This window comes from Parasteatoda tepidariorum, chromosome 7, assembly GCF_982258835.1.
Source record: "Parasteatoda tepidariorum strain Cologne lab strain chromosome 7, Ptep-v5.0, whole genome shotgun sequence".
NCBI classification, from domain to species: Eukaryota; Metazoa; Arthropoda; class Arachnida; order Araneae; family Theridiidae; genus Parasteatoda; species Parasteatoda tepidariorum.
In genome coordinates, this window is record NC_141761.1 from 95,610,277 (window position 1) to 95,633,287 (window position 23,011).

At 28.2% G+C, this 23,011-nt stretch overlaps 1 protein-coding gene across 2 annotated transcripts in view; it reads left to right on the top strand.

Annotated features, from left to right (window-relative positions):
• Nucleotides 1–23,011, top strand: part of LOC107449723 (DNA (cytosine-5)-methyltransferase PliMCI) — a 66,779-nt gene that overhangs the window by 19,018 nt on the left and 24,750 nt on the right. For both annotated transcript variants that reach the window (XM_087168305.1, XM_087168306.1), the window contains exons 12-22: nt 384–558; nt 2,620–2,717; nt 7,049–7,124; nt 7,312–7,371; nt 7,460–7,543; nt 8,908–9,032; nt 10,939–11,044; nt 15,434–15,543; nt 17,859–17,976; nt 19,807–19,983; nt 21,714–21,868. In XM_087168305.1, the coding sequence (XP_087024431.1) occupies nt 384–558; nt 2,620–2,717; nt 7,049–7,124; nt 7,312–7,371; nt 7,460–7,543; nt 8,908–9,032; nt 10,939–11,044; nt 15,434–15,543; nt 17,859–17,976; nt 19,807–19,983; nt 21,714–21,868 (1,284 nt within the window). The remainder of the gene's footprint in view (nt 1–383; nt 559–2,619; nt 2,718–7,048; nt 7,125–7,311; nt 7,372–7,459; nt 7,544–8,907; nt 9,033–10,938; nt 11,045–15,433; nt 15,544–17,858; nt 17,977–19,806; nt 19,984–21,713; nt 21,869–23,011) is intronic.

Genomic DNA, 23,011 nt, shown 5'->3' on the forward strand with positions numbered 1-23,011 from the left:
CTCTGTTATCCAGCAACCTAAAGAAATTTCATAAAATTTCTCCGGATCATCAATTGAATAATTAGATAAAATTTCCCTAAAACACAACGAAGTGTTTTCTTGTCAGTTCGTTAGGCACCAGTTGATGACCAATATTATAGACGTTCTATGCTTGCTTATGGCTTTTTCTTCTTCTTTTTTCTCTTCCCACTTTGTTTTTTTATTTATTTTGGTAATTATTATCTTTTTTAAAAAAGTAAATTTCTAGAGACAATAGGCAAGATAAAATTGTTGATCACAATTTTAAATCTTTCAGTAATTATTAATGTAATTTAATCTTGTTATAAAGTTTCATGCTATTTTTATTTTTCCTTTGTATAATGAAATTATATATTTTTTGTCAGACATCGTATAAAGATACCAACTCAAGGTCGAATAGCTAAAGCAAAGAAGCCTGTCCATACATTAGCAACTACAACACCACTTGTACATAGCATATTTGAAATGTTTTTTACTGGTCAACTGGAGGATGATAAAAAAAGTAGTGCTCCTCGAAGAAAAAGATGTGGAGTTTGTGAAGTAGGCTTCTTTTTATTTATTGAAAGTATAAATGTTTCAAATTAAAAATAATGATTGAGACGCATGTTATAAATATTTTAGCAGGATTTCAAAAAACCAACCTACCCTGTAAAACCTGCCCTATAGTGGGTTTTTCTAAAATTGATTTCTTTTTTATCCTCTGTTATATTAGAGAGCTATTCTATTGAAATATGTATGTTGTCTAGCCTAAAAAAATGAACCTATGGTGAAAAAACTGTTTGGAGACTGGAGAGTCACCTTGCTAGCTAGATTTGACTGGTTGGCCATTGATTAGTCAGTGCCTTTGATTCGCTTTCTATGCAAAAAAAAATTTCCTTATTTTTTAAGATTAAAATATAAATAAAAAGTAATACTGTGTTAAAATAAGTTTTAAATATGTGATGTATGTGAGTACATATATTTTTTGTATCGTGATGTCAGATGAAGCTTTTTCAGACTTTGACACCAATTTATTTGTATCAATTGCACTTTAATTACTTATATGTAAAGTTAATTCATACAATTAAACTTAATTATTAATATTAAAATAAGCTTTTTTAAAATAAGGTACTTATCCCTGCCCTCTCTTTTGAATAAAACCCCAATAAAACATCAAAGGATGATAAAACTCACCCGGGTTGGGTTTTTCTGGAAATATAGTAGAGCGCCGATTATCCAAACCCTTATTATCCGAACGTCCAATTATCCGAACTGTGTCTGAATTCGTTTTTTTTTTTCAAGTTCAGAATACTTTTTAACCTATCGACACTTTTTCTAAATTGATAAGAATAAGTAATACCTCCTACATCTGAAGACCATATTTAATTTACAACCTTTTTAGCAGTTTTCTTATAGTTGTCATACTTGCATGTATTGTGATACAGTTAAACCTACATACCCCTTTAGCCCTTTACAACAGAAAATTATCTTCCAAGAATGCAAGCTTCATTTTGATAGTCTACAATGGTTGGAATGCAGAAGGAGTTTATGAATTGATAAGTTCTGAAGTTCTATAATTGGGGAATGGGTAGTTGTAACTTATGGTTAATAATTAGTGATTACAGTGCTTGGAATCTTAAATCTTGGAATAAAATTCTTAACAGAAAAACAAACGAAACTGAAGTTTCTGAACCAATATATCTTTCGGATGAAATTGTTGCTGAAATTTTGAATGAAAATCGGAACTCTACAGACGAAGTGAAAGAAGTAGGTAATCAAGTTCGAGATAGTGGACCTTCTCATATAGAAGCATGCAATCCATTAGATTTCGCAATGAATTGGCTAGAACGTCAAAATGATGTTGATCCAGTTCAGTTGATTTATTTTAAAAGAATAAGGGATGAATGGCTGCTAAAAAAATCATAGGGATAAATGACTGCTAAAAAAAATGAGTCTTCTTTGAAACAAGATCTTTGCTGGATTTCTTTTGCAATGGAAAATAATGAAAAATGTTTTTAAGTCAGGAATTGACAAAAAAATTATAAAAAACTGAAATATGATAAAAATAATTCAAAATGAAAAAAATAAATTTTTTTTTTTTAATTAAAAATATTTAAAAATTGAAATGGGAAAAAATTGTAAACATGCCAGATCTATTTTAGATAGTACTGCCAGTCCTGAACCTACAAAAGGTGCGAAGGGAAGTTAATGCATAAATAATAATCATTTACACTAGATTTTAAACAACTTTCCAATTATCCGAACTTTTCATTGTCCGAACCATGTACAATCCCGAGCAGTTCGGATAATCGCCGCTCTACTGTACCTGTTTTTTTTTTTTTTGCAACCCTGTGTTTAAGTGATTTATAATTTTAGTGCTGGATACTAAGGATTGGTTTAGTGGAGAAATATAGTTAAGATTATATAATTTGTATTTTTAATTTGGAATAGTATTGAGGAATATCAATATTTTGATTCACTAATGTAAATACCAATAATTTACTTATATATGTATTTTTTTTTTTTACATTGAGTGTGTGTCAGTATTTTAGTTGTTGTATCTGTATCACTATCAATTGTTTTATTTTTATTTTTTTATAATAAGTTTTTGTGTTTTTCCAGGCTTGTCAACTTCCAGATTGTGGGAAATGTAACTTCTGTCGGGATATGGTGAAATTTGGTGGAAGCGGTAGAGGAAAACAAGCATGTGCTCTCAGACGGTAAGTCTGTTTAATGTTTTTTAAAAAAATTAAAACTTTTTTATATACGTGTAAAACAATTGATAAACCAGTGGGCGGAAGTTGTGTACTACAAGTAGTGAAACTACTGTAGTGGCTACTTTTTTTCGTAGTTTGTAGTGTAGTGTGCTACTTTTTTAAAAAAGTAGTGTAATGAGTAGTGGGATACAAAAAAAAAAAGTTTGTAGTGATTCGTGGCAACTACTATTAATATTTGTTTAGAAAAGAGAAACGATTCTAATGCAATAAATTTTTCGAATCTGTTGGGTACAAATCGTTGCAGATCTGTCAATGGATGCAATGAAATTGACCCTGCTGTTGCAACTGAACTTTAACAGAAATGACGTATTTGAAATCATGTGTAACTAATATTTAAACTAACCATTATGAATTAATCACTTAGGTCACACTTTCATGCGTGAATGCACACTCGCGAAACACTGATGTTATTTCAAAGAAATTCAACGTATTTTTGATGTACTTAATTTCTTAGAGAAAATATAAAAACATTAGACTATAAAAAATTGCAATTATTTGATAATTTTGCCTTTCTTATATTAAATATTCACTGTCAAAAAAGGTATAAAAAGTTGAAGGTTAAATGAACCAATTCAAAAAACAAAAAGAAAGGTTTGGAATAATGTTTCTTGTAAACATGAATAAATACACTGCTGGACAATTGCTGAGGACGGATCACAAATTGCAATGTAGCATAACATTAAGCTAGACATGAGACCTAGTAGGATAAAATATAGTTGCCACACTGTTCAGACATTAGAAGGATAGTTTCGACCAGCAAGTTGCCTCCCCAAAGCATCCCAAACATTTTCAATGGGGTTTAGATCTGGAGAAAGTGATGGCCATACAAGGCGTTGAATACCCTCGCTGTCTAGATAATCCTGAACAGCGAGTGTTCAATGACATGTTGCGTTGTCGTCCATAAAAACAAATTTATCGCCGACAGCACCACGGAAAAGACGAATATGAGGAAGTAGAACTTCATCACTGTATCGTTGGCCTGTCATAGTCCCATTCGCAACTACATGTAGGGGCGTGCGGCCATTGATCATAATGCCACCCCACACCATGACACTGCATGTCGGATATCGGTCCATTTTCTGGACGATAACCAGTACCACTCTCGCTCCAGATCAGTTGGCGTCTACAATCCGATGACAGACTGAACCTACTCTCATCTTGGAATAGTACGCATGCCCAGTCCTGTTCAGTCCAATTGTGATGCTCACGACACCATTGCAAACGGGCAGTTCAGTGCTGTCTGGTCAATGGGGGACACACAACAGGTCTCCTGGCGTATAGTCCTCCTCCCCTCAAACGTCTGGCAGCAGTTTTTCGGGAGATCTGCTTTCCTGTGGCTTCAAGAAACTGATTTGCCACCTGCTGAGCTGTGGTGCGCCTGTTCCTTTTTGCTGATAGGACGATGTATCTGTCTTCTGCAAGCGTCGTACTTCTAACACGACCTCCCCCGTGCCGCCTACTACACATTCCGGTAATTTTAATTGATTTCCACAGCCGTGAAACAACGCTGTGAGTGATGTCGAACTCCCTGGCAACATCTGTTATTTTTCGCAGTTCTACGATCTTTCCAATAATCGGCCACGCTTAAAATCATCTAGTGATATTGGGAAGACATGCCGAAAATTTCAAGTTCGTTAACTGAATCTTTCCAGTAAAATTTTGACTTCAAACAACAACTCCCCACTCCCGTCAAAACCTTTAAAGTTCTTATCAGCGCTATCACGTGATGAACAGACGTGGAAAAAAAAAATTTGCATACGCATACCTCTTCTTACTATATCCCACAGTTATTCTAATTTTCCACATTTTGCTTCTTTTCATTTTGTGGTTGCTATGGATGATAGTGTTATCCGTCCTTAGCAATTGTTCAGCAGTGTATTTCTTAGTTATTCTCTTATATTTAATGTAGGCCAATTTCTTATTCAAAACCATTTTGAACATAGGTATAAATTAATTTCTCTAACAAATTTCGTTTCCTTGAAGTAGTTACTACAATTCCAAAGTAGTTTGTAGTTACTAAATTTAAAAAAAAAAAAAGTAGACGTTATTAACTACATTTGTATCAAAGTAGTTGTAGTTGTTTTAAAATTCAAAAATAATGTAGTTTTTCTGACCCCCTGAGTTAGACAACCACTGGAGCATTATTTCTATCTTTCGGCAAAAATTGTTAAACACCCTCTTTTCTTATCAGTAATTTGTTATAGTTTGGTTGCATTTTTGATTTATCCTCACTTATAAATCTTTTGTTTATACTTAGATGTTTTATTTTTGCCAAAGATTCTAATTATGAAAATATTAAGGATGATTATTATGAAATACTCTCTCTATATATATATTGTCATTAGTAAAAATGTTTTAAAAACCAATATAATTTTCAAAAAGTTAACATGGTAATGAGTGCAATGAAAGTTACACAACAAGTAAATTGTTATTGAAAAAGTGAAATTAATATTTCAATCATAATTTTGGTGAATCATGCAGGGTTTGTTGATTTAAATCAGCTTGATTTAAATCAAATGATTTTTTTGAAAAAATCATTGATTTAAATCAATTATTTCTTTTTAAATATATATATTGATTTTAAAAGTTAAAAATCAGTGTTTTAAATTATTGATACTTCTATTATTTTGTTTTCTTGGTTTTAAAATTTATTTTAAATAAATTGCTGCAATAATTAATTTTAGTTAACGAAATTACTTTCGTTCTTGGTGTTTGTTAAATCCCAACACATTTGAAATTATATTTTTAAAAATGTTTTGATTCTTGAGATTGAAAGTAAACATTTAATGCTGTCTTAATATAGACTTGCATAGCTGTAGAAAGTAATTAATAAGCATGATTTTTTTTCAAAAAATAATGCAAATAATGTTAATTAAAATTCCACTTTTTGAATGAAAAAGCGTGGAATTAAAATCTACATTATATTTTATTGGTGGAAAATGTATATTTCTGAAGCTTGAGGTTATATTAAAAAGAAATTACCCTAATATGCCAAAAGTAGAAAAAGAAAAAAAAAGGCTGATGAATTCAGATATATCTTCCCTTCAAAGTCTATTTGAAGCAGTAGGGTTATGTTAGCAGTAGGGTTATACGTAATATGTTTACAGTATCTTTGACATTATCTGATTTTCTATAAAGAAATTTTGTGAAAAAAAATTCCTATGAGTACATAGAATTAAAAAAAATTTTTTTTTAGCTTAACTTATCTATTTTGATATAGAATTAAAAATAATTATTTTAATATAAAAATGTATAGATTAAATATTTATTTATTTTTTGATGAATGTCTACATTTATAAACACAATCTGTTACATTTATTTTGTCATTTTAAAAATCAAGAAAAAAGAGAAGAAATCACAATTTTAAATTAAAATTATGGTTTACTAATTGAAACTTTGTTTTAATAGTTAGCGGTACCTTCACAAATTCAACTTTAGGAAAAACGGTAGAATAATTTGACAAATAACTTTTTTCTTAAAATTTTATTTTTGTGTCTCGTAAGAAACGATAAATCCATATTTTTACCATATTTGTGTGGATTTTTTTATATGATTTTTAATTTTCACAAATTATGTCTGAATTTTCACAAAATAGGTATACCTCTCAGAAAAACCTAGACAGACCCCTGAAGTATTCTTTAAATTTTCTATTTCATCTACTCTTTAAATTTCAATTATGCATTTATTTCAGAATGGTTGCTATGCATTCAAAGCTATGTATTATAATGAAAAATTATTTTAGTAAGTTAGAGCTTCTAAAATATTGTTATAATACAGTTTTAATATTAATTTAATTTTGATTAAACATTTACAAAGTTTTTTTAATCATAAATGAAAGTTCTTGCAGAGTATTTGAATAAAAATCAAAAAAATCTGATTTAAATCAAAAAAATCTCGAACCCTTGAATCATGGCAGTTAGATAATAATAGTTTGATATTTCTTGATAGTTTAATGGAGTTTTTACTTTTATTGTTATGGAATTAGTTTTACTATATATATGCTTATATCAATAATATATTTTAATTATAATGTGAATGATAATATATTTTAATAATATAAAAGCTTCATTTAATTGATTTTGGGTTAAATTATTTTAAATTTTTTAAGCTATATTAATTGATTATTAGAAAAGGACTTACAACAAAATTTAAGTAGTAAATTTTTTTTATTTTTAAAATAGCTAATTTTGTCTTACTGTGAAAATTTTAATACATTTTTATAATAATTTAAAAAGAAAGAAATCCTAACTTCAACATATTTCTATTTTAAATAGTTGTCCTAATATGGCTGTTCAAGAAGCTAATGAAGATGATATTTTAACAGATAGCTTAGAAGATGAAATGGATAAGGTATATGCTAGTTTTTTTTTTTTCAATTTATATTCAATATATACTATTTTATAGTTAGATTTATTTTTATCAATGTATTTATTTGAATGTACTTTTTAATATGACTTTAATTAAAAATATGCTCGTTTTATGTAAGTTTTTATGAAAATTTTTATTTGATGTAATCGTTATTAATAATGCATTACAGAAAGCTACCTCAACTGTAAATGGAACTAGCTCACGAAAAGGAACTTCTGTTACTTCAAAAGTAATTTTTTTTCTCAAGTTGTTTGATTTTTTGTTGATTTTATATGTAATGATCTAATGTTTCTTTGCTAATGTTAGTTTAATTTCAGTTTGACATTAGTTGGATTGGTAAGTCTTCTTATGAAGCAGAATCAAGAAAGTATTATTTTGAAGCTAAGATCAATGATTTCACAGTAAGTTTTATTTAACAATGTAGAGTTTATTGTATAAACATATTTAGAGTTCATTTTGAAAGTCAACATAGTTATGTATAATGGGAATGTTTCTTCATGCAATAATTAGAATTTTTGCTAATCTGTTTCATGTTTTTTAACAAGAGAATCAATGTAAATATTTTTTTTTCTTTTTAAAATCAATGTTATTTGTTTTATTTTGCTTTTAAGTTGTATTTCTTCAAATAAATTAATTATCAGATAAACTTTTTTTAAAAAAAAAAAATACAGTAGTTAAACTTATTTTGTTTGTGAATAACTTAACTAATATATAATTCTATTTATTTTTTAAAAAATAAAAGCTTTGAAATTGTTTTTTATCAGTTTAGAAGCATCAAAAAATTGGGGATGTTTGTTAGATCTCAATTTAGCTCACTGTCTTATTTTTATCTCGATGTCTTATTGTCTCATTACTTAAAATTTTGGCAAAAAACATTAGGTTAAAAGCAAATAGTTATCACACAATTTTTTATGTCCTCTAAATAGCGTGTATGCAAACAAAGCGTGCATGTGTGTATGTAGTGTGTTTGAATTTCTAATTTATTATGATATATGCCATTTTGTGATCATTGAAAAAAAGTACTTGTACTCAGTTATTTTTGGTACTAACTATAAGTAAAATTTTATAATTTTTTTTTTTTAAAATTTGATTTATATCAAGTTATCTTTCTTGTGAACTTTCATATATTTTATCTTTTATAGTTATTAAGATAAATAGTTATTGCGATCAATATTGTAACATCAACAATGCATATATATCTAAACCTATATAGTCTTCAGAGCCAGTATGCATGAGATTTTTCCTAATACACACCACTTTTGCTATAAATATTAATCAAGCATATGCTAAAAAGCAACATGTTCTAACAAATCAAATTTTCAAAATATTAATACTATGCAGAAAAATTTTACTAAATTGATAATAGTTTAGTTTTGTAGGAAAGAAAAAAGAAAGAGTGAGTTAGTTTTGAAACCATTCTATAAGTCTGTGCTAGTTATAGCTAGCTTTTCTTTTGATTAATGACGTAACGAATTCTAAATTTCGTAATTTTGTTTATTCTAATTTTCACAATAAACGAAAAGCGCTAAAATTTTTCATTATTTATCTTAAACTTCAATTTTTAATTAGCTAATTTATTCGCTTTTTTCATTAGTTGTTTGAATTATAAATTCTACTTTTTTTATAAACCCACTGATTTATTCATAATTTAAGTTAAATTGAATATAAATTTACTTTTATTATAAACTCAGTGATTTATTCATATCTTTCATTAATCAAATTGAATATAAATCCACTGATTTATTTCTCCCCTCCATTTATTCAGCTAAAACTAGGAGACTTTGTTTTTGTAACACCTTCAGAGCCCAGCACTCCTATGTTTATTGGTAAAGTCTTATCTATGTTCGAAACACCATCTGGGAAGAAGAAATGTCACGCAATGTGGTTTGAGTAAGTATTACTCTTTGAATTTTTCTGTTTGAGTGGACAATCCCTTTCTTTACAAAACTTTACAGTCAGGGAAAAAGATTAATTTGCTTGTAATAATTTTTACTTAATTTTTAAAAGCAAACTATTGATAGCTATTTCTCTTACTTGACAGTATCTTTCAAACATGTGAATGAAATACAATATCATCTTATAAGAAGGTTTTCATGATTTTGAAAAAATACTTGAATTTGTTGATTTTAATTTTTAAACTCTCTGACCCTGTGTGAGCCCGAAGTGTGCATACATAATACTAATTCTTAGCTGTTGACTCTCTTGAAAAAATTGTGCGACTCCCAAATCTTTGGAGAAATTCGATTTTATTATTCTTATTCAAGAGGAGAGAAGCAAAACTACTTTAGGATGCATTCGTTATTAAAGAATCCGGGAGGACAAAACAAATATAATGAGACTATGTCTAGACTATTGATGTCTAGTCTAATGTCTAGTGAGCTGCATAAATTGCTTGTATTGCAGCTTAAAAACTCTTTAGTTGTGAATGTCGGCAATACAAGCAATAAAATATATTTTATTGTAGTATCATATTTTAATCAAAAAATTCTCTAATTGAAAATGGATTGTTGTTTGATCCAAATTAACTTAATTTTTATTCTATGAAACCTTATTTTTATTAGTAAGTTACAACTTTGAATTTATAGATTTAAAAGTTTATTAGAAAAAGTGAAATTTTGATTCTTTTAGCCTGAAAAAACTTAGTCTGTATGTATAAAGTAAATACATGTGATGTATTTATAAAAATTCAGTTCAGATAGAATTTAAAATTATTTCAATTTTAAATATAGTATGCTGTAATTTGCCATTTTCTTGGCGTAATTTGGAGTTCCTAGTCTCCTCAAAATTTCTCCTATCTATTATAACTGCCAAATTTCCAATTTTTGTACTTCCTACTACTATTTTTGTACTTACTTCGTTACTTTTTTGTACCTAAGTGTATTTTTTTCCAATGTTAGCAGGTATACAATTTATAGAGCAATTCCCAAATGCTTATTGCTGTAATATTTAGGGTAGTGTCTGGTTACATTATATTGAAACCATTGTATTTGAACTTTCTTTTCTTGAAAGATATAATAGGTTGATACCCACATCTTTATCACTCAGAGAGTTAAGACATTGACATTAAATTGACAGTGACATTCCAAATTGCATAATAAATATTTAGGGTAAACAACAGAAAAAGTACATTCATTGATCATCATAAAATTAATTTTATACTTTTATCAATCTTAATTATAATTTTATACTTTAATTCAAACTAAATGATTTTAGCTCCTGGTCATATTAAGATCAAAACATATCTGCACACACACCAAACATATCTGCACACATATCTGCACATTTCCTTTAATCTACGAAAACAGTTAACTATTTAATATTTTTATTTATTCTTGATAAAAAAGTGTATATATATATACATGCACATTAACATTAAAAACGTAAAAAAAAGAGCTGATAGTAGGCTCGACCGCTAACGACGGGATTGCTAATCTTTGGTCTCAATTAACAGTTATATCTTTTCTCTTTGGGAGCAACAATATACAACTAAAGATTGACTTTCTCCTACCTTGCATAAATAATGATTATGCTATCTGGTTCGTATTTTCTTTTCCCTTCATTGCTAACTTTTTTTTGCTTGTGCAGATACTTCTTTTATATTACAATAAATATTAAAAAATTATCTGCAAAATTGGAAAAACGCCATCAATGTATATGCACAATTTTACTGTAACATTATTAAAATTATTTGATGTCTACTTAAATCATTATAAAAATTGGTATTAAAAAAATATTTTCTATGTCAGGATTGTGTCTATTTTAATTTTATTGATTTATTAATTATTTTTTTCTTTAGACGAGGTACTGATACTGTATTAGGAGAGACATCTGATCCCCATGAAATATTTGGAACTTCTGAATGTGGTGATATAGGGCTAGGCACTATTCGTAATAAATGTAATGTAAGTGACAATGATGTTTTTATAACTAAAAATCTCTCTTTTTGCTTACAGCTTCATAATACTTACTCATGTTGTTTGATTTACTTTTCTGATTAAGCTTTCATTTGTATGTTTTGGTAGGTTTGCTACATTTTCTGATTTCTTTCTCTTTTATTTTCTAGTGTTGTAGTTTTGCATAAATAAATATCTGCTAACTCTTACAATTTAATTGAGATATTTCTAATCATTAAATCATTAATATGAAGCATTTAGCTTGAGTGAAATGATAAATAAATTAATTAAAAATGATAAGCAAATTAAATGATTAAAAATGATAAATTAAAAAAAAAAGAAGCAAATTGTCTGAAACATTAATCCAGAAAGAACAAAAAAATTTTTTTTTACATTGTGTAAATCTGTAACTTTTGTTGAAGTTCTAGAAGTTACATAGACTAATAGATTATTTAAATTAAAAATTAAATTTTGAAAATAGATATTCTATTTAGAAAAATATTATGAATTTAAATTGTCATTAAATCATTTCTGTAATGTATTTCTAACATAAAGACTTGATTACAAACAATGAACTACTTGAGCATAGCATTGTGTGAACCTGTAATTTTTGTTGAAGTTCTAAAAGTTACATAAACTAATGGATAATCTTAAGTGAAAATTAAATTTCGAAAATAAATATTCTATTTAGAAAAATATTGTAAATTTAAATTGTCTATAAATCATTTCTGTAATGTAGTTCTAACATAAATACAGACTAGACTTGATTACAAAAGATGAACTACTTAGCATTGTGTAAACCTGTAATTTTTGTTGAAGTTACTTAAACTAATAGATTATTTAAATTGAAAATTAAATTTTGAAAATAAATATTCCATTAAAAAAATATTGTAAATTTGAACTGTCATTAAATCATCTCTGTAATGTATTTCTAACATAAATACAGACTAGACTTGATTACAAACAATAAACACTTAAACGTAGCATTGTGTAAACCTGTAATTTTTGTTAAAGTTCTAGAAGTTACATGAACTAATGGATAATCTAAATTGAAAATTACATTTTGAAAATAAATATTCCATTAAAAAAATATTATGCATTTAAATTGTTGTTAAATCATTTCTGTAATGTATTTCTAACATAAATACAAACTAGACTTGTTTACAAACTAGACTTGTTTACAAACAATAAACACTTAAATGTAGCATTCAGGGATGTGATTCTTCTGCGGATCCGCTGATTACCGCTTTTTTCAGATTTTTCCATATCTTCCACTCTTTTTTCATAAATTTCGGCGCGGAAAAAAAATTTCTGCAGTAAATGACATTTTGTTGAAAATTTTTTTCTTACGCGGAGCGAAAGTATTGAAGCCCCCAATAAACCTTTCTTCACATGTCAGTCTGCTGGCTGGGGTAAAAGTGGTTGACCTTGGTAAAACAATGCCGTCTCCTACTCCACTACTCTCTTATCTTTTCAGGGATGAAAGACTTTTTTAAAATTTCCGACCATGTTCCAAAAACTTTTGGGGAGTCGAATGAACGATATAGTCGGACTTGCGACGAACTCCCCCCCCCCCTGCAGTAGCCTCCTGAGAAAATGATCTTCAGAAGAAAATGGGTAGAATTTCGGCATGTCCACCGTTGCCTTGACAACCCCGACTTCCGCTGTAGTTTGGAAGGGAAAAAAATTAAGTCTTAAGCAGTTTCGTTTCGGCCGCTGATATTTGATTTCTTTTGATTGGCTGATTTACAGAATTTTAAATGTTAGGAACTGGGCCAGAATCTGCTAAAATTGCGATTCTTATTTAGATGATTTTTATGTAAATCAATAAATTTAAAAATTCAATATTACGATTTGTATTTAAACGTTTTTAAAACCCAATATCGCGATTCATATTCCCGCTAGTTTAAAATCCAATGTCGCGATTCGTATTCATATATATTTTTAAATTTCAATATTGCGATTTTTTATCATGCGGTTGTAATATCAAACATCGATTTTCGTATTTATACGCGGTTTAAACATTACTCGTTGCGATAAGTATTCACGGACTCTAAAAATTATGCATCGTGATTCTTATTTACGCGATTTAAAAATTCAATACCGCGATTTGTATTTTCGTGCTTTTAAAATCCAATATCGTGATTCTTATTCACGTGATTTTAAAATTCAATATCGTGATTCTTATTCACGCTATTTAAATATTGAACATCGCGATTCTTATTCACGCGATTTTAAAATCCAACATCGCAATTCTTATTCAAGCGATTTTAAAATCCAGCATCGCGATTCTTATTTATCCTATTTTAAAATCGAACATCGCGATTCTTATTCAAGCGATTTTAAAATCCAGCATCGCGATTCTTATTTATCCTATTTTAAAATCGAACATCGCGATTCTTATTCACGCAATCTTAAAATCCAACATCGCGATTTTAAAATCCGATATCGCCTTATTCACGCGATTTAAATCCGGCATCGCGATTCTTTATCACGTGATTTTAAAATCAAGCATCGCGATTCTTATTCACGCGATTTTGAAATCCAACATCGCGATTCTTAATCTAAGGCCTCTAAAAATTGTGTAAGAAATGAACTTTCTTGTCCTATCAACACTGATGATCAAAAGTCTGCAAAACGCAGTCTACAGATCAGTCATGTTTATAAAAGACTATCGAAAAAACAAAGAACTGATGAGAAAGTCCATAAAGGTCCTTTAACCATTAAAGAAATGTTTTTTAAAATGATGGGATACATAAAATCGTGCTTATGCATGTGAATTACTCAAAGTTATCTAAATTATTTAAAAAAAATTTATTTTAATCAAGATTTTATTTAAGAACATAATTACCATTCATTTATATTTATTTGAATAGATAATAATGTAATCATTATCAGATTGGCTACTGAATTCATATCATTTTTTCTTTTACATGTTTAATGCTATAGTTATAAACTTCCTCTTTTTTGTGTTTTTGTCAATCACATCCCTGAGCATTGTGTAAATCTGTAACTTTTGTTGGAGTTCTAGAAGTTACATAAACTAATGGATAATCTAAAGTGAAAATTAAATTTTGAAAATAAATATTCTATTAAGAAAAATGTGTTTAAATTTAAATTGTCATTAAATCATTTCGTAATGTATTTCTAACATAAGTACAGACTAGATTTAATTAAAAACAATAAACTAATTAGACTTTGAAAAAAATATTCATTTTCATATACAACTCTACAGGAGAGGATCTCCTCAAACTTACTACCTTCAAAACTAAAACATCTCTGACTGATTGAGTGAACTGCTGTTTGTTTTTGTTCAAAGTTGCTGTTAGTGAGGATGTTACATTTCTCATTCAGTAATTTTTTTAGCAATTTGGGACTTCTAAATCTTTAACTTTTGAAAGTAAAATTGAAATCTTTTTTAAAGGGCTATTTGATGCTATTATCAAATAATTTTCTTCTTCAATCCAGTAATTTTTGGGGCATATGTTACATGGTGCATAGCGTTTTTAAAAAGTGCTTAAAGGTGTTTATTTTCGTTTTTTAAAAGCCTTTAAAGCTGCTTTTTTCATTGTTTGTTTTTAAAAAGTGCTTAATTTTCCCTTTTCGAAAATGAGATTTTTTTTCTTTACCGTGTCAATTTTCGTATTATGCAAAAGTGTTGCTTTTCACATGGCTCTATTTAATGTTTTCATGATTAATTCAACCACAATCTATTTCAGCGTACCGTCGATCCACAGCGTATAAATTCGCCTATCATTTTACAGGTTTGATGAAATATTTGCAGGTCCGCAAATGCGTATACTGAACTGGGTTCGGTGAGATTATCGCACTCTCATGTATAACTCTACTGCATTCTGCAATATTCTCAATTTCAAGCTTCATTTTCCACCCTCTGAAATCGAACCGAAAAATCTCTTGATCATTTTTTAATCGCTAATATAATCAAGAAAAGAGTTCTTTGTCAGAAACTAGTTCTTTTATCCTGATCATGTAAAGTCATTGAAAATTATTTTGCATTTTCGTGTATATAGTAGTTAAAAATATTTTTTGAGTGCTTAAACAGTACTTAAAAGGTGCCTATTTTTTGTTGAAAGATTTGGCTACGAGCCCTGTGTTAGCTTCTAATTTTATTACAAATTTACTAAGATTGTTTCAAATTTATTAACAAAGCTCATCTAGATACCTTACAATAAATTGTTTACATTTAAATTTCTAGATTTAAGTCTTGATACGTTTTAAATTCGCTGCATATCTTTTCAATATTTAAATGCTTCCCTAACTTTTAATTTTGTTGTTTTTTTTTTGTTGTTTTTTCTGTTGAGTTATGAGTTTGTGTTTTGAGTTATCTTTACTTATTTGTAAAAATTTAAGCCACTAATTTTATCTTGCTTATTGTAGGTTATCTTTAAAGCTCCTGCACCAAATTGGCATGAACTTGGAGGCACTGAAGATTCTTTATTTGATACAGTGGAATTAGTTGATGAATCGTCATTTTTCTATCAAAAATGGTAATATTTTCAATTATATATTTTTACTGTGGTGTGGAGAATTTCTTCATTCCCTTTTAACGTTATAAATTGACCTTTTTTCCTTTAATAATGTTATGTCAAATACCACTGGGGAACAAATTTCTTGTTGAATTTATAAAAATACTTGATCTTGCCTAATTCAGGTGAATCAAATCTGAAATTAGATTTGCTCCTAGAGCTACAGATTTAAAAAAAAAGGAAAAAAGAAGAAGACTTTTTAGTCTATTTTTTGTACAAATGTACAAGTTTAATAACGTTATATATAACATTGGGTTGCATAAATGTTGCGACAAAGTTTTAGGGGAGTTAATAAATTTAAAGAGGCTATGAATGCAAGCAGGAGAATGGTTTTTACAATCGGATGCAATATACTTCCAATTCTCAAGAATGAAAAGAGATATTTCACCATGGCTTTAGCCACTGAGGATAAAAATACCGGATCCTGTAACTCTTTCTACATTCATATGGAAGTTGATTTATTGTCAATGGAAGAATGTTGGTTTTGGGAGTGCAAATATGTTAAACACCTGTTTTGGGAGTCAATTTCTTTGCATTAAAGAAGAAATGAAACAAAATTTTGGTCACTTTATTGGTATGAGAGCTTAGTTTAAACATTCTAATATATGCTTATATTGACACCAAAATAAAGACTTCTAAAATTCAAAATATATTTCAATACAAGGAATCTTACCTTGTTACGGTTCTATTTTATCAATCTTCACCCAGTACTCTCTTCAGGTCTTTTGTTGCAGATAAGTAACACCTATACTTATGGTGGGATGCATTCTTAAAAATTTTTTAAAGTTGCTTTTTTTCAATTTCTGTTTTTTAAAAGCCCTTAAAGGTGCTTTTGTCATTGAGTGTATTTTAAAAAGTGCTTAAATTTCTCTTTTTGAAAATGATATATTTATTTTTACTATGTCGATTTTCGTCATGTATTATGTAAAAGGCATGATTTTCACATTATTCTAGTCAACCGCAATCTACTTCATAACTTCAGTCCGTAGGGTATGAAAGTGCCAATCATTTTCAATGATTGATGTAATACTTGCGAGTCCGTGTGTGTGTCTACTAAGCTGGATTTGGTTAGATTCTTGCACTCGCATGTGCAACTTTGCTGCATTTTGCAGGATTTTCTCCATTTCAGGCTTCATTTTCCACCCTCTAAAATCGAACCGAAAAATCTCTCCATCGTTTCATGGTGACTAATATAATGAAGAAAGGAGTTCTTTGTCAGAAACTAGTTATTTTATCCTGATCATGTGAAGTCTGAAAATTATTTTGCATTTTGTTAATGTACATGGTGCTTAAAAAGTACTTAAAAGGTGCTTATTTTTTGTTGAAAGATTTGACTACGCACCCTAATAGTGGAAAATACTTCGAGCAAAGACGTTTAAAAAATATATTTAACTATCATAATAAAATAAAAATGAAAGCTATTTTCAGATGAAAAAAATCAGTATATTGCAATGAACAAATTCTTGGCTACACACTGAGGAGAAAGAGTGCACACTTCAGTTTTTCTCCGCTAGGGGGGGATTCTTAAAAATGTTGATGTAGCGTTACGTCTATAGATTATTAGCAAGCGGTTCCTCATGTATTGATCATTACAGTGAAAGGGTCATGCTAAAGAGTGTAGACTGTATATATCTTGATGATCTTTTTCATCTAATAATTTTGGCAATTATGTCAAAAATTCTCTTGCAAAAGCATTGCACCGTGATGAGAGCTTTTGCTTTCATTTACATAATTCAAAATTTTGATAACATAGCTGCCAACTCTATTGGATTTTGCCAGTGTCTCCTGGTCTACTGGTTTAATAAAAATTCTCTTAATTTTTGTACATTTCAGAAAATTCCCTTACATTGAGTAAATTTCCTTCAAAAAAATCCCTATTAAGATTTTTGCTTGCTTGAATATTTAAATGAATGTTACTAATACAATAAAGCAAACCTTATTTACAAAATTCAGTTAACTATCTTTGAATTAAATTCCTATTACTTGTCAAAATTATGAATAAGCATAATGCATAATATTTCAATATCATTTATTCTGAGATCATAACTGGAAAATATTGGCTGTTTTTCTATTTTGATGACTATAAAAATCCCTAAAATTCCCTATGTGTAAAATATTCAGTATATTTTGCAACAATTATCATGAAATTTATATTATTTCGTAAAATCTATAGTATTTCTTTCTATATGTGTTGGCAGCTATGGGATTAGTTCCAATTTCACTGAATCTTTTAAATGGTTGTTATACATATATATTTAAAATCCATGTATTTGTAGGTATGATGCAGACACATGCAGATTTGAAGACCCACCTCTATATCATAATTCTATGCCTAGTTGTGATGAGAATAAAACAGTCTGTTTTGGATGTATAAAATACGAAAATGCTGAAGAAGTATGTTCTTTAGTTGCTCTGCATTGTTTGTATCTTATAGCAATGAGTATTAAGTGATATTTCTCAATTAAGTAATAATTTATATATATATTTCTCATTAAGTAATTATTAAGTAATATTTCTCAAAATTTGTGAGTGAGAAATCTTTTATTTATAGAATTTTTTGACTACTTATTATTCAGTTTGAACTTTTAATCAGTTTTAAATATTTTATTAAATATATCTAATGAATTAACCATTATTTGTTTCTTATTACTGTTACCCTAGTAACAACTTTACTTTGGCCCTAGTTGGGGTCATAATTGACTCAATATGGATGTTTTATGAACATGCGCCAAAGGACCAATATTAGGGTGTCTATATTTTTTAATAAGGGCAAATATCGGCCTTTGTGGGGCCAATAAAGGGTCTATATTGGCTGAATAATTAATTTAAAATATCTGATGAATCTGACAATTCTATATAGGTCTGATATTGGCTGTAAAGTGGTTGGAAATATCGAGTGAATGCGATAATTCTATATAGGGCCAACATCAGAAATTAATGACCCTTTGAACCTTTACTGAGCTAAGATTTGTGAATATTGGTCCAACGAGAGCCCGAGTTATTTTGCTGCTTGGGTAGTTTGATTATTAAATAATATATCACTAAATTGGTGATTAGAAATTTTTTTTATTGAAATTTTTTATTGTATTGTTCAATTTGACCATTTAACTATCTTATTAAAAATATATCAATACTTTACTCGCTTGTTGATTTTTTTTTCTCATTAAAATTAATACAGTACAGAACCCGTTATCCGGAAATCAGGAAACCGGAAAACCAAAAAACCGGAACTAAATTCAATACATTTTTCCGCCATTTTCAACAAAAAAAAATTTTTTTTTTTTCCTCATAAGATTTTAAGATTTTTCTATCTTTTTTGAAAGATGTTAACCTTACCATCATTTTGGAAATAATCATTAGTGTATTACTTCGTTTTTTCTTCTTTTTAAGATTATTTCCAAATTTTTTTTTTTTTAGTTGGGTTTAACAATACAAAAAACGGCTTTTTGTAGCGATTCAGAAAACCGGAAAAATCAGTTATCCGGAATAGCGATGGTCCCGATCGTTCCGATAATCGGTTCCCTACTGTATTTATTAACTCTTTTTTCCCCTTTGTAAACGGAAGATTAAATTTTTTATTTTATTTTAAACTCATTAAAGAAATTTATTTTATAAAATTCAATCAGTTTCATTACATTCCTTTAGTCAATAATGCTCTTATTATGTTAGTAAGTTGTTTATAATTTCATTGTTTTGTGGTTTATTACAAATGACCAAACCAAAAAGTTCATTTTCTCAAAATCAGGGTACAAAATGTTACATTTTTGAAGAATTAAATGGTTACTCTATTCAAATAAATTATTTAACTATCTTATAAAAATATTTATATTCTCAACTATTATATTATGCTCCATTGTCATTGTTTTGCCCTGGCAATTTTAATCAAAATTTGTAAACAAAAGTTTTGTGTACTTTCAAAGCTTCATATCTCTTGCTTTAACTAAGCAATAAATAATTTTTTTTTGTTTATATATATATATATATATAAAAATTTTATTTTTGTATCATGTGACCTTCCGAAAAGGTGCATAAGTATAAGATAAATAAGCCTACATGATGTATAAGAATTTTATGATATTTTTGGTGTGTGTATTTTGTTGAGTGTCCTTTATTTCTTCAAACATTATTATTGCTAATAACAAAATAAATATATGATTGTTTTTAAATTATGTATGAATGTAGTAATTTATCAAGTGTTTTGTTAATATTTTTTTTAATATTTAGTTGGCAACTGTTAGCTTTATTCAATATGATGAGGATAAAGATACAAAATATTATAAGAGTGGTCAGTGGCTAGGACAAACAATACAAGTAGGAGATTGTGTTTATATAAATCCTGATGTTTTCAGTTTTCCTAAGAAGAAAGTAGTTAAGACAGAAAATACTGAGTCAGAGAAAGAGGTAAAAAAATTCTTTCTTTTGTATATATGCTAAATTAGTTCCTCTTTGAATCTAATTGAGCTATTATTCTGGGTAGAATCGACTATTGATATAATTTGTGATAAGAATTTCTCTGTAGACAGTTTTTAAATAAATAATACGAATAAAAACATTGCAATAAGCTCTAAACATGATCTTGTACCAATTAGTCATTTAAGGCTAGCAAGAGTTTGTGATTTCTTTTAAAACATTTTTCAGCCATCTAGGATCTTGTCATCAGCAAGTAAATTTTTAGAGTAACATACTCTTTCTATTTACTTATAAATTTTCACAATTTCTTATATCGATGCAGTCAGGCAAGACATGAAAATCAGCTGATTCTATAGAATAGGCTTGCTATTATCTTTGACATCAATTGCAATTTAGTACTTATATTAGTTTTTCCTTAAATACTGAACCAACTAATATTATGTCCACTAGCTCCAATATATTCTGTTATGAAAATAGTATTTTTTGTTCTTCCTTGGCTTGGCAGGATTGGGATTCAAGGAACGTAACAGTATGCCTTGAGAAATAATTCTACATTATTCTGGTTAATAGTTTAAGGCTCTAAATGCATATTAAATTGTAAATGTCATGCGTCATCCACAATTGTAATTGTGGATGTCATAAAATACAAAAATTCTGTTTATGAAATACATAAGAAGTTATTCTGCATTCAATTTATTTAATTTATAAACGTCTTCTAAGGGTAACAAATGTCTAAAGACGACGCAGCATCAGTGACAATTTTCACTTGGGCTGGGGGTGTTGTTGAATAGTCATGTCACATATTACAGTTTCTATGACTACTGCTTTGATCCAACCTATATACCTCTCGCAGAGCTACCAACTTATAGGCGGAATGAAGTGTTGTAATAATATAAATAGAATGCATAAAACTAAGTATGAAATCAGTCTTATTCTAATTATTCTATTACTTTAAAAATGCATATTATTCAACTTATAGGCGAAATGAAGTATTGTAATAATTTAAATCGAATGCATAAAACTAAGTATAAAATCAGTCTTTTTCTAATTATTCTATTACTTTAAAAGTGTATATGCTTTTAAATAAATCGTGTAGTAAAAATGTTCTCATTCTATTGATTGCTGTTGAATAAAAAGTGTTCTATTTAAAGGAGCTGTTATATGGCACATCAGATTCCAGAATAACCGTATCTGTTTCTGTCATGTTATGGAAACGTAGTGAGCTCAAATGTATTTTCATTCCAAATATTAGTCTATTTTTACATATTCGGATAGAAATTGTAAGCTATTTCTTTCATGAATTTGATTGTCGTGCTATGAGCAATTTTTTAAAAACAAAAACATAAATTTTGTATAAATATAAATAAAAAAATTTATTTGTATTTTTTTAAAAATTTTAATAGAACAATTTAAAAGTAGTTTTGAACTTAATTTTAGTTTTACTCTGAACATTGTCCAATTCACGTTTTTTTAACCCACTGGCAGTTTAACAGATGGGCAAAATTGGGGGAATGTTTCTCCGATATGAGCTATTTCCCTATCTAATTACATGGAAAAACCGGTTTTGCTCTAATGGAGAATGCTGCAGGTTAAAATACGACTTTTTATGTGCAGGGCCGTCAGTGGGTTGGAAAACGATACAAAACTCTTAGATTCAAATTTTTAAAAAAAGATGTTGGATTCATTCTGCTATTGTTATTAATATTTTATTTTTGTTTAAGGTTGATGAAACTGTGTATCCAGAAGCGTACAGAAAAAGCGACTACGTAAAAGGCTCAAACCTAGATGTACCTGAACCATTTAAAATTGGATTCATAACAAAACTTTTCCAAAAGAAAAGAGGAGATCCCAAAGTAACTGTTAAAGCATTCTATAGGTAAATTTGTTTTCATCAATGTGTCTGTTAGTTAGCCTTAATATTTTAATGCAAATATTAATCTTTTTTTAAATATATGTTCGAAAGTATTTTAACCACTTATCACCTTTGAATGGGTATGTAAGCATCTGGGTATTAACCTCAATACAGTATATTCTCAATATCTCAAAGTTGAAGAATCGCTAAAAAAATGTCAAGATAGCGAGTTTTCGAGATAACAAATTCGGAACTAAATATGTTCTGAAAAGTAGAAAAATATATTCTAAAATATTGTTCTAAAGAGTAGAGTGATACACATAAGAATAACTACTAATAAATATGTATTTATAGATAATTGATTATAAGTCTAAATGCAACAATGATAATTTTATTTTTAAAAGTAAGACAAAAATAATCATGCATTAAATAGGAAAGAATTGGTTTACAATAAACTTGCATAGTGATTTTTCCTAAAAAATTGCTTTTCTATTTCGTAGAAAATTAGACATAACAAGGTTTTGAGAAGAAACTGTGCGAGATAGGAATTCAAATTAACATTAGGTGAATATATAATGCCTAGGGGGAAAATATTTTGTGGACATAATAAGGTTTTCAAGTTATAGAAGTTCGAGATATCGAGAGTATGCTGTATTTTATTTTATGTATATGAATTTTTAAAAAAAAAATTGTTGAAATTTATTTTTAAGAGATATGATTCTGGCTCTTAGCCAGAATCATAATTATTCATCATACAATCATAATCATTAATTATTCTGACTTAAAATCAGCTTATTAAGGACTGATTTTCCCAAAATTTCAGTAGTAACTATTGAAATTATTTGTGACTTTCAGAGTTACTTACAAAATGCTATAAATTAAAATTTATTAAACAAAAATTTAAATTATTTTTTTTTTAAGTATAAGGAAACTTAACAAGTGATTAAAAAATTTAAATCTTAGAAATTGATAATTTTACCTGTAGCAAAAATTTCTGCATATCATAAATTCTTAATATATATCGCAGAAAAGTGACACAAGTAAAAATTTTTAGGTTATGTCAATTAAAAATATGTATGAAGTGCCCCATCAAGCTCAAAAAGTGTCTCATCTCTAAATTGTGCTCAAGATTGTGCTATTTCAGATTAAGCTATATAGTATTCTTTA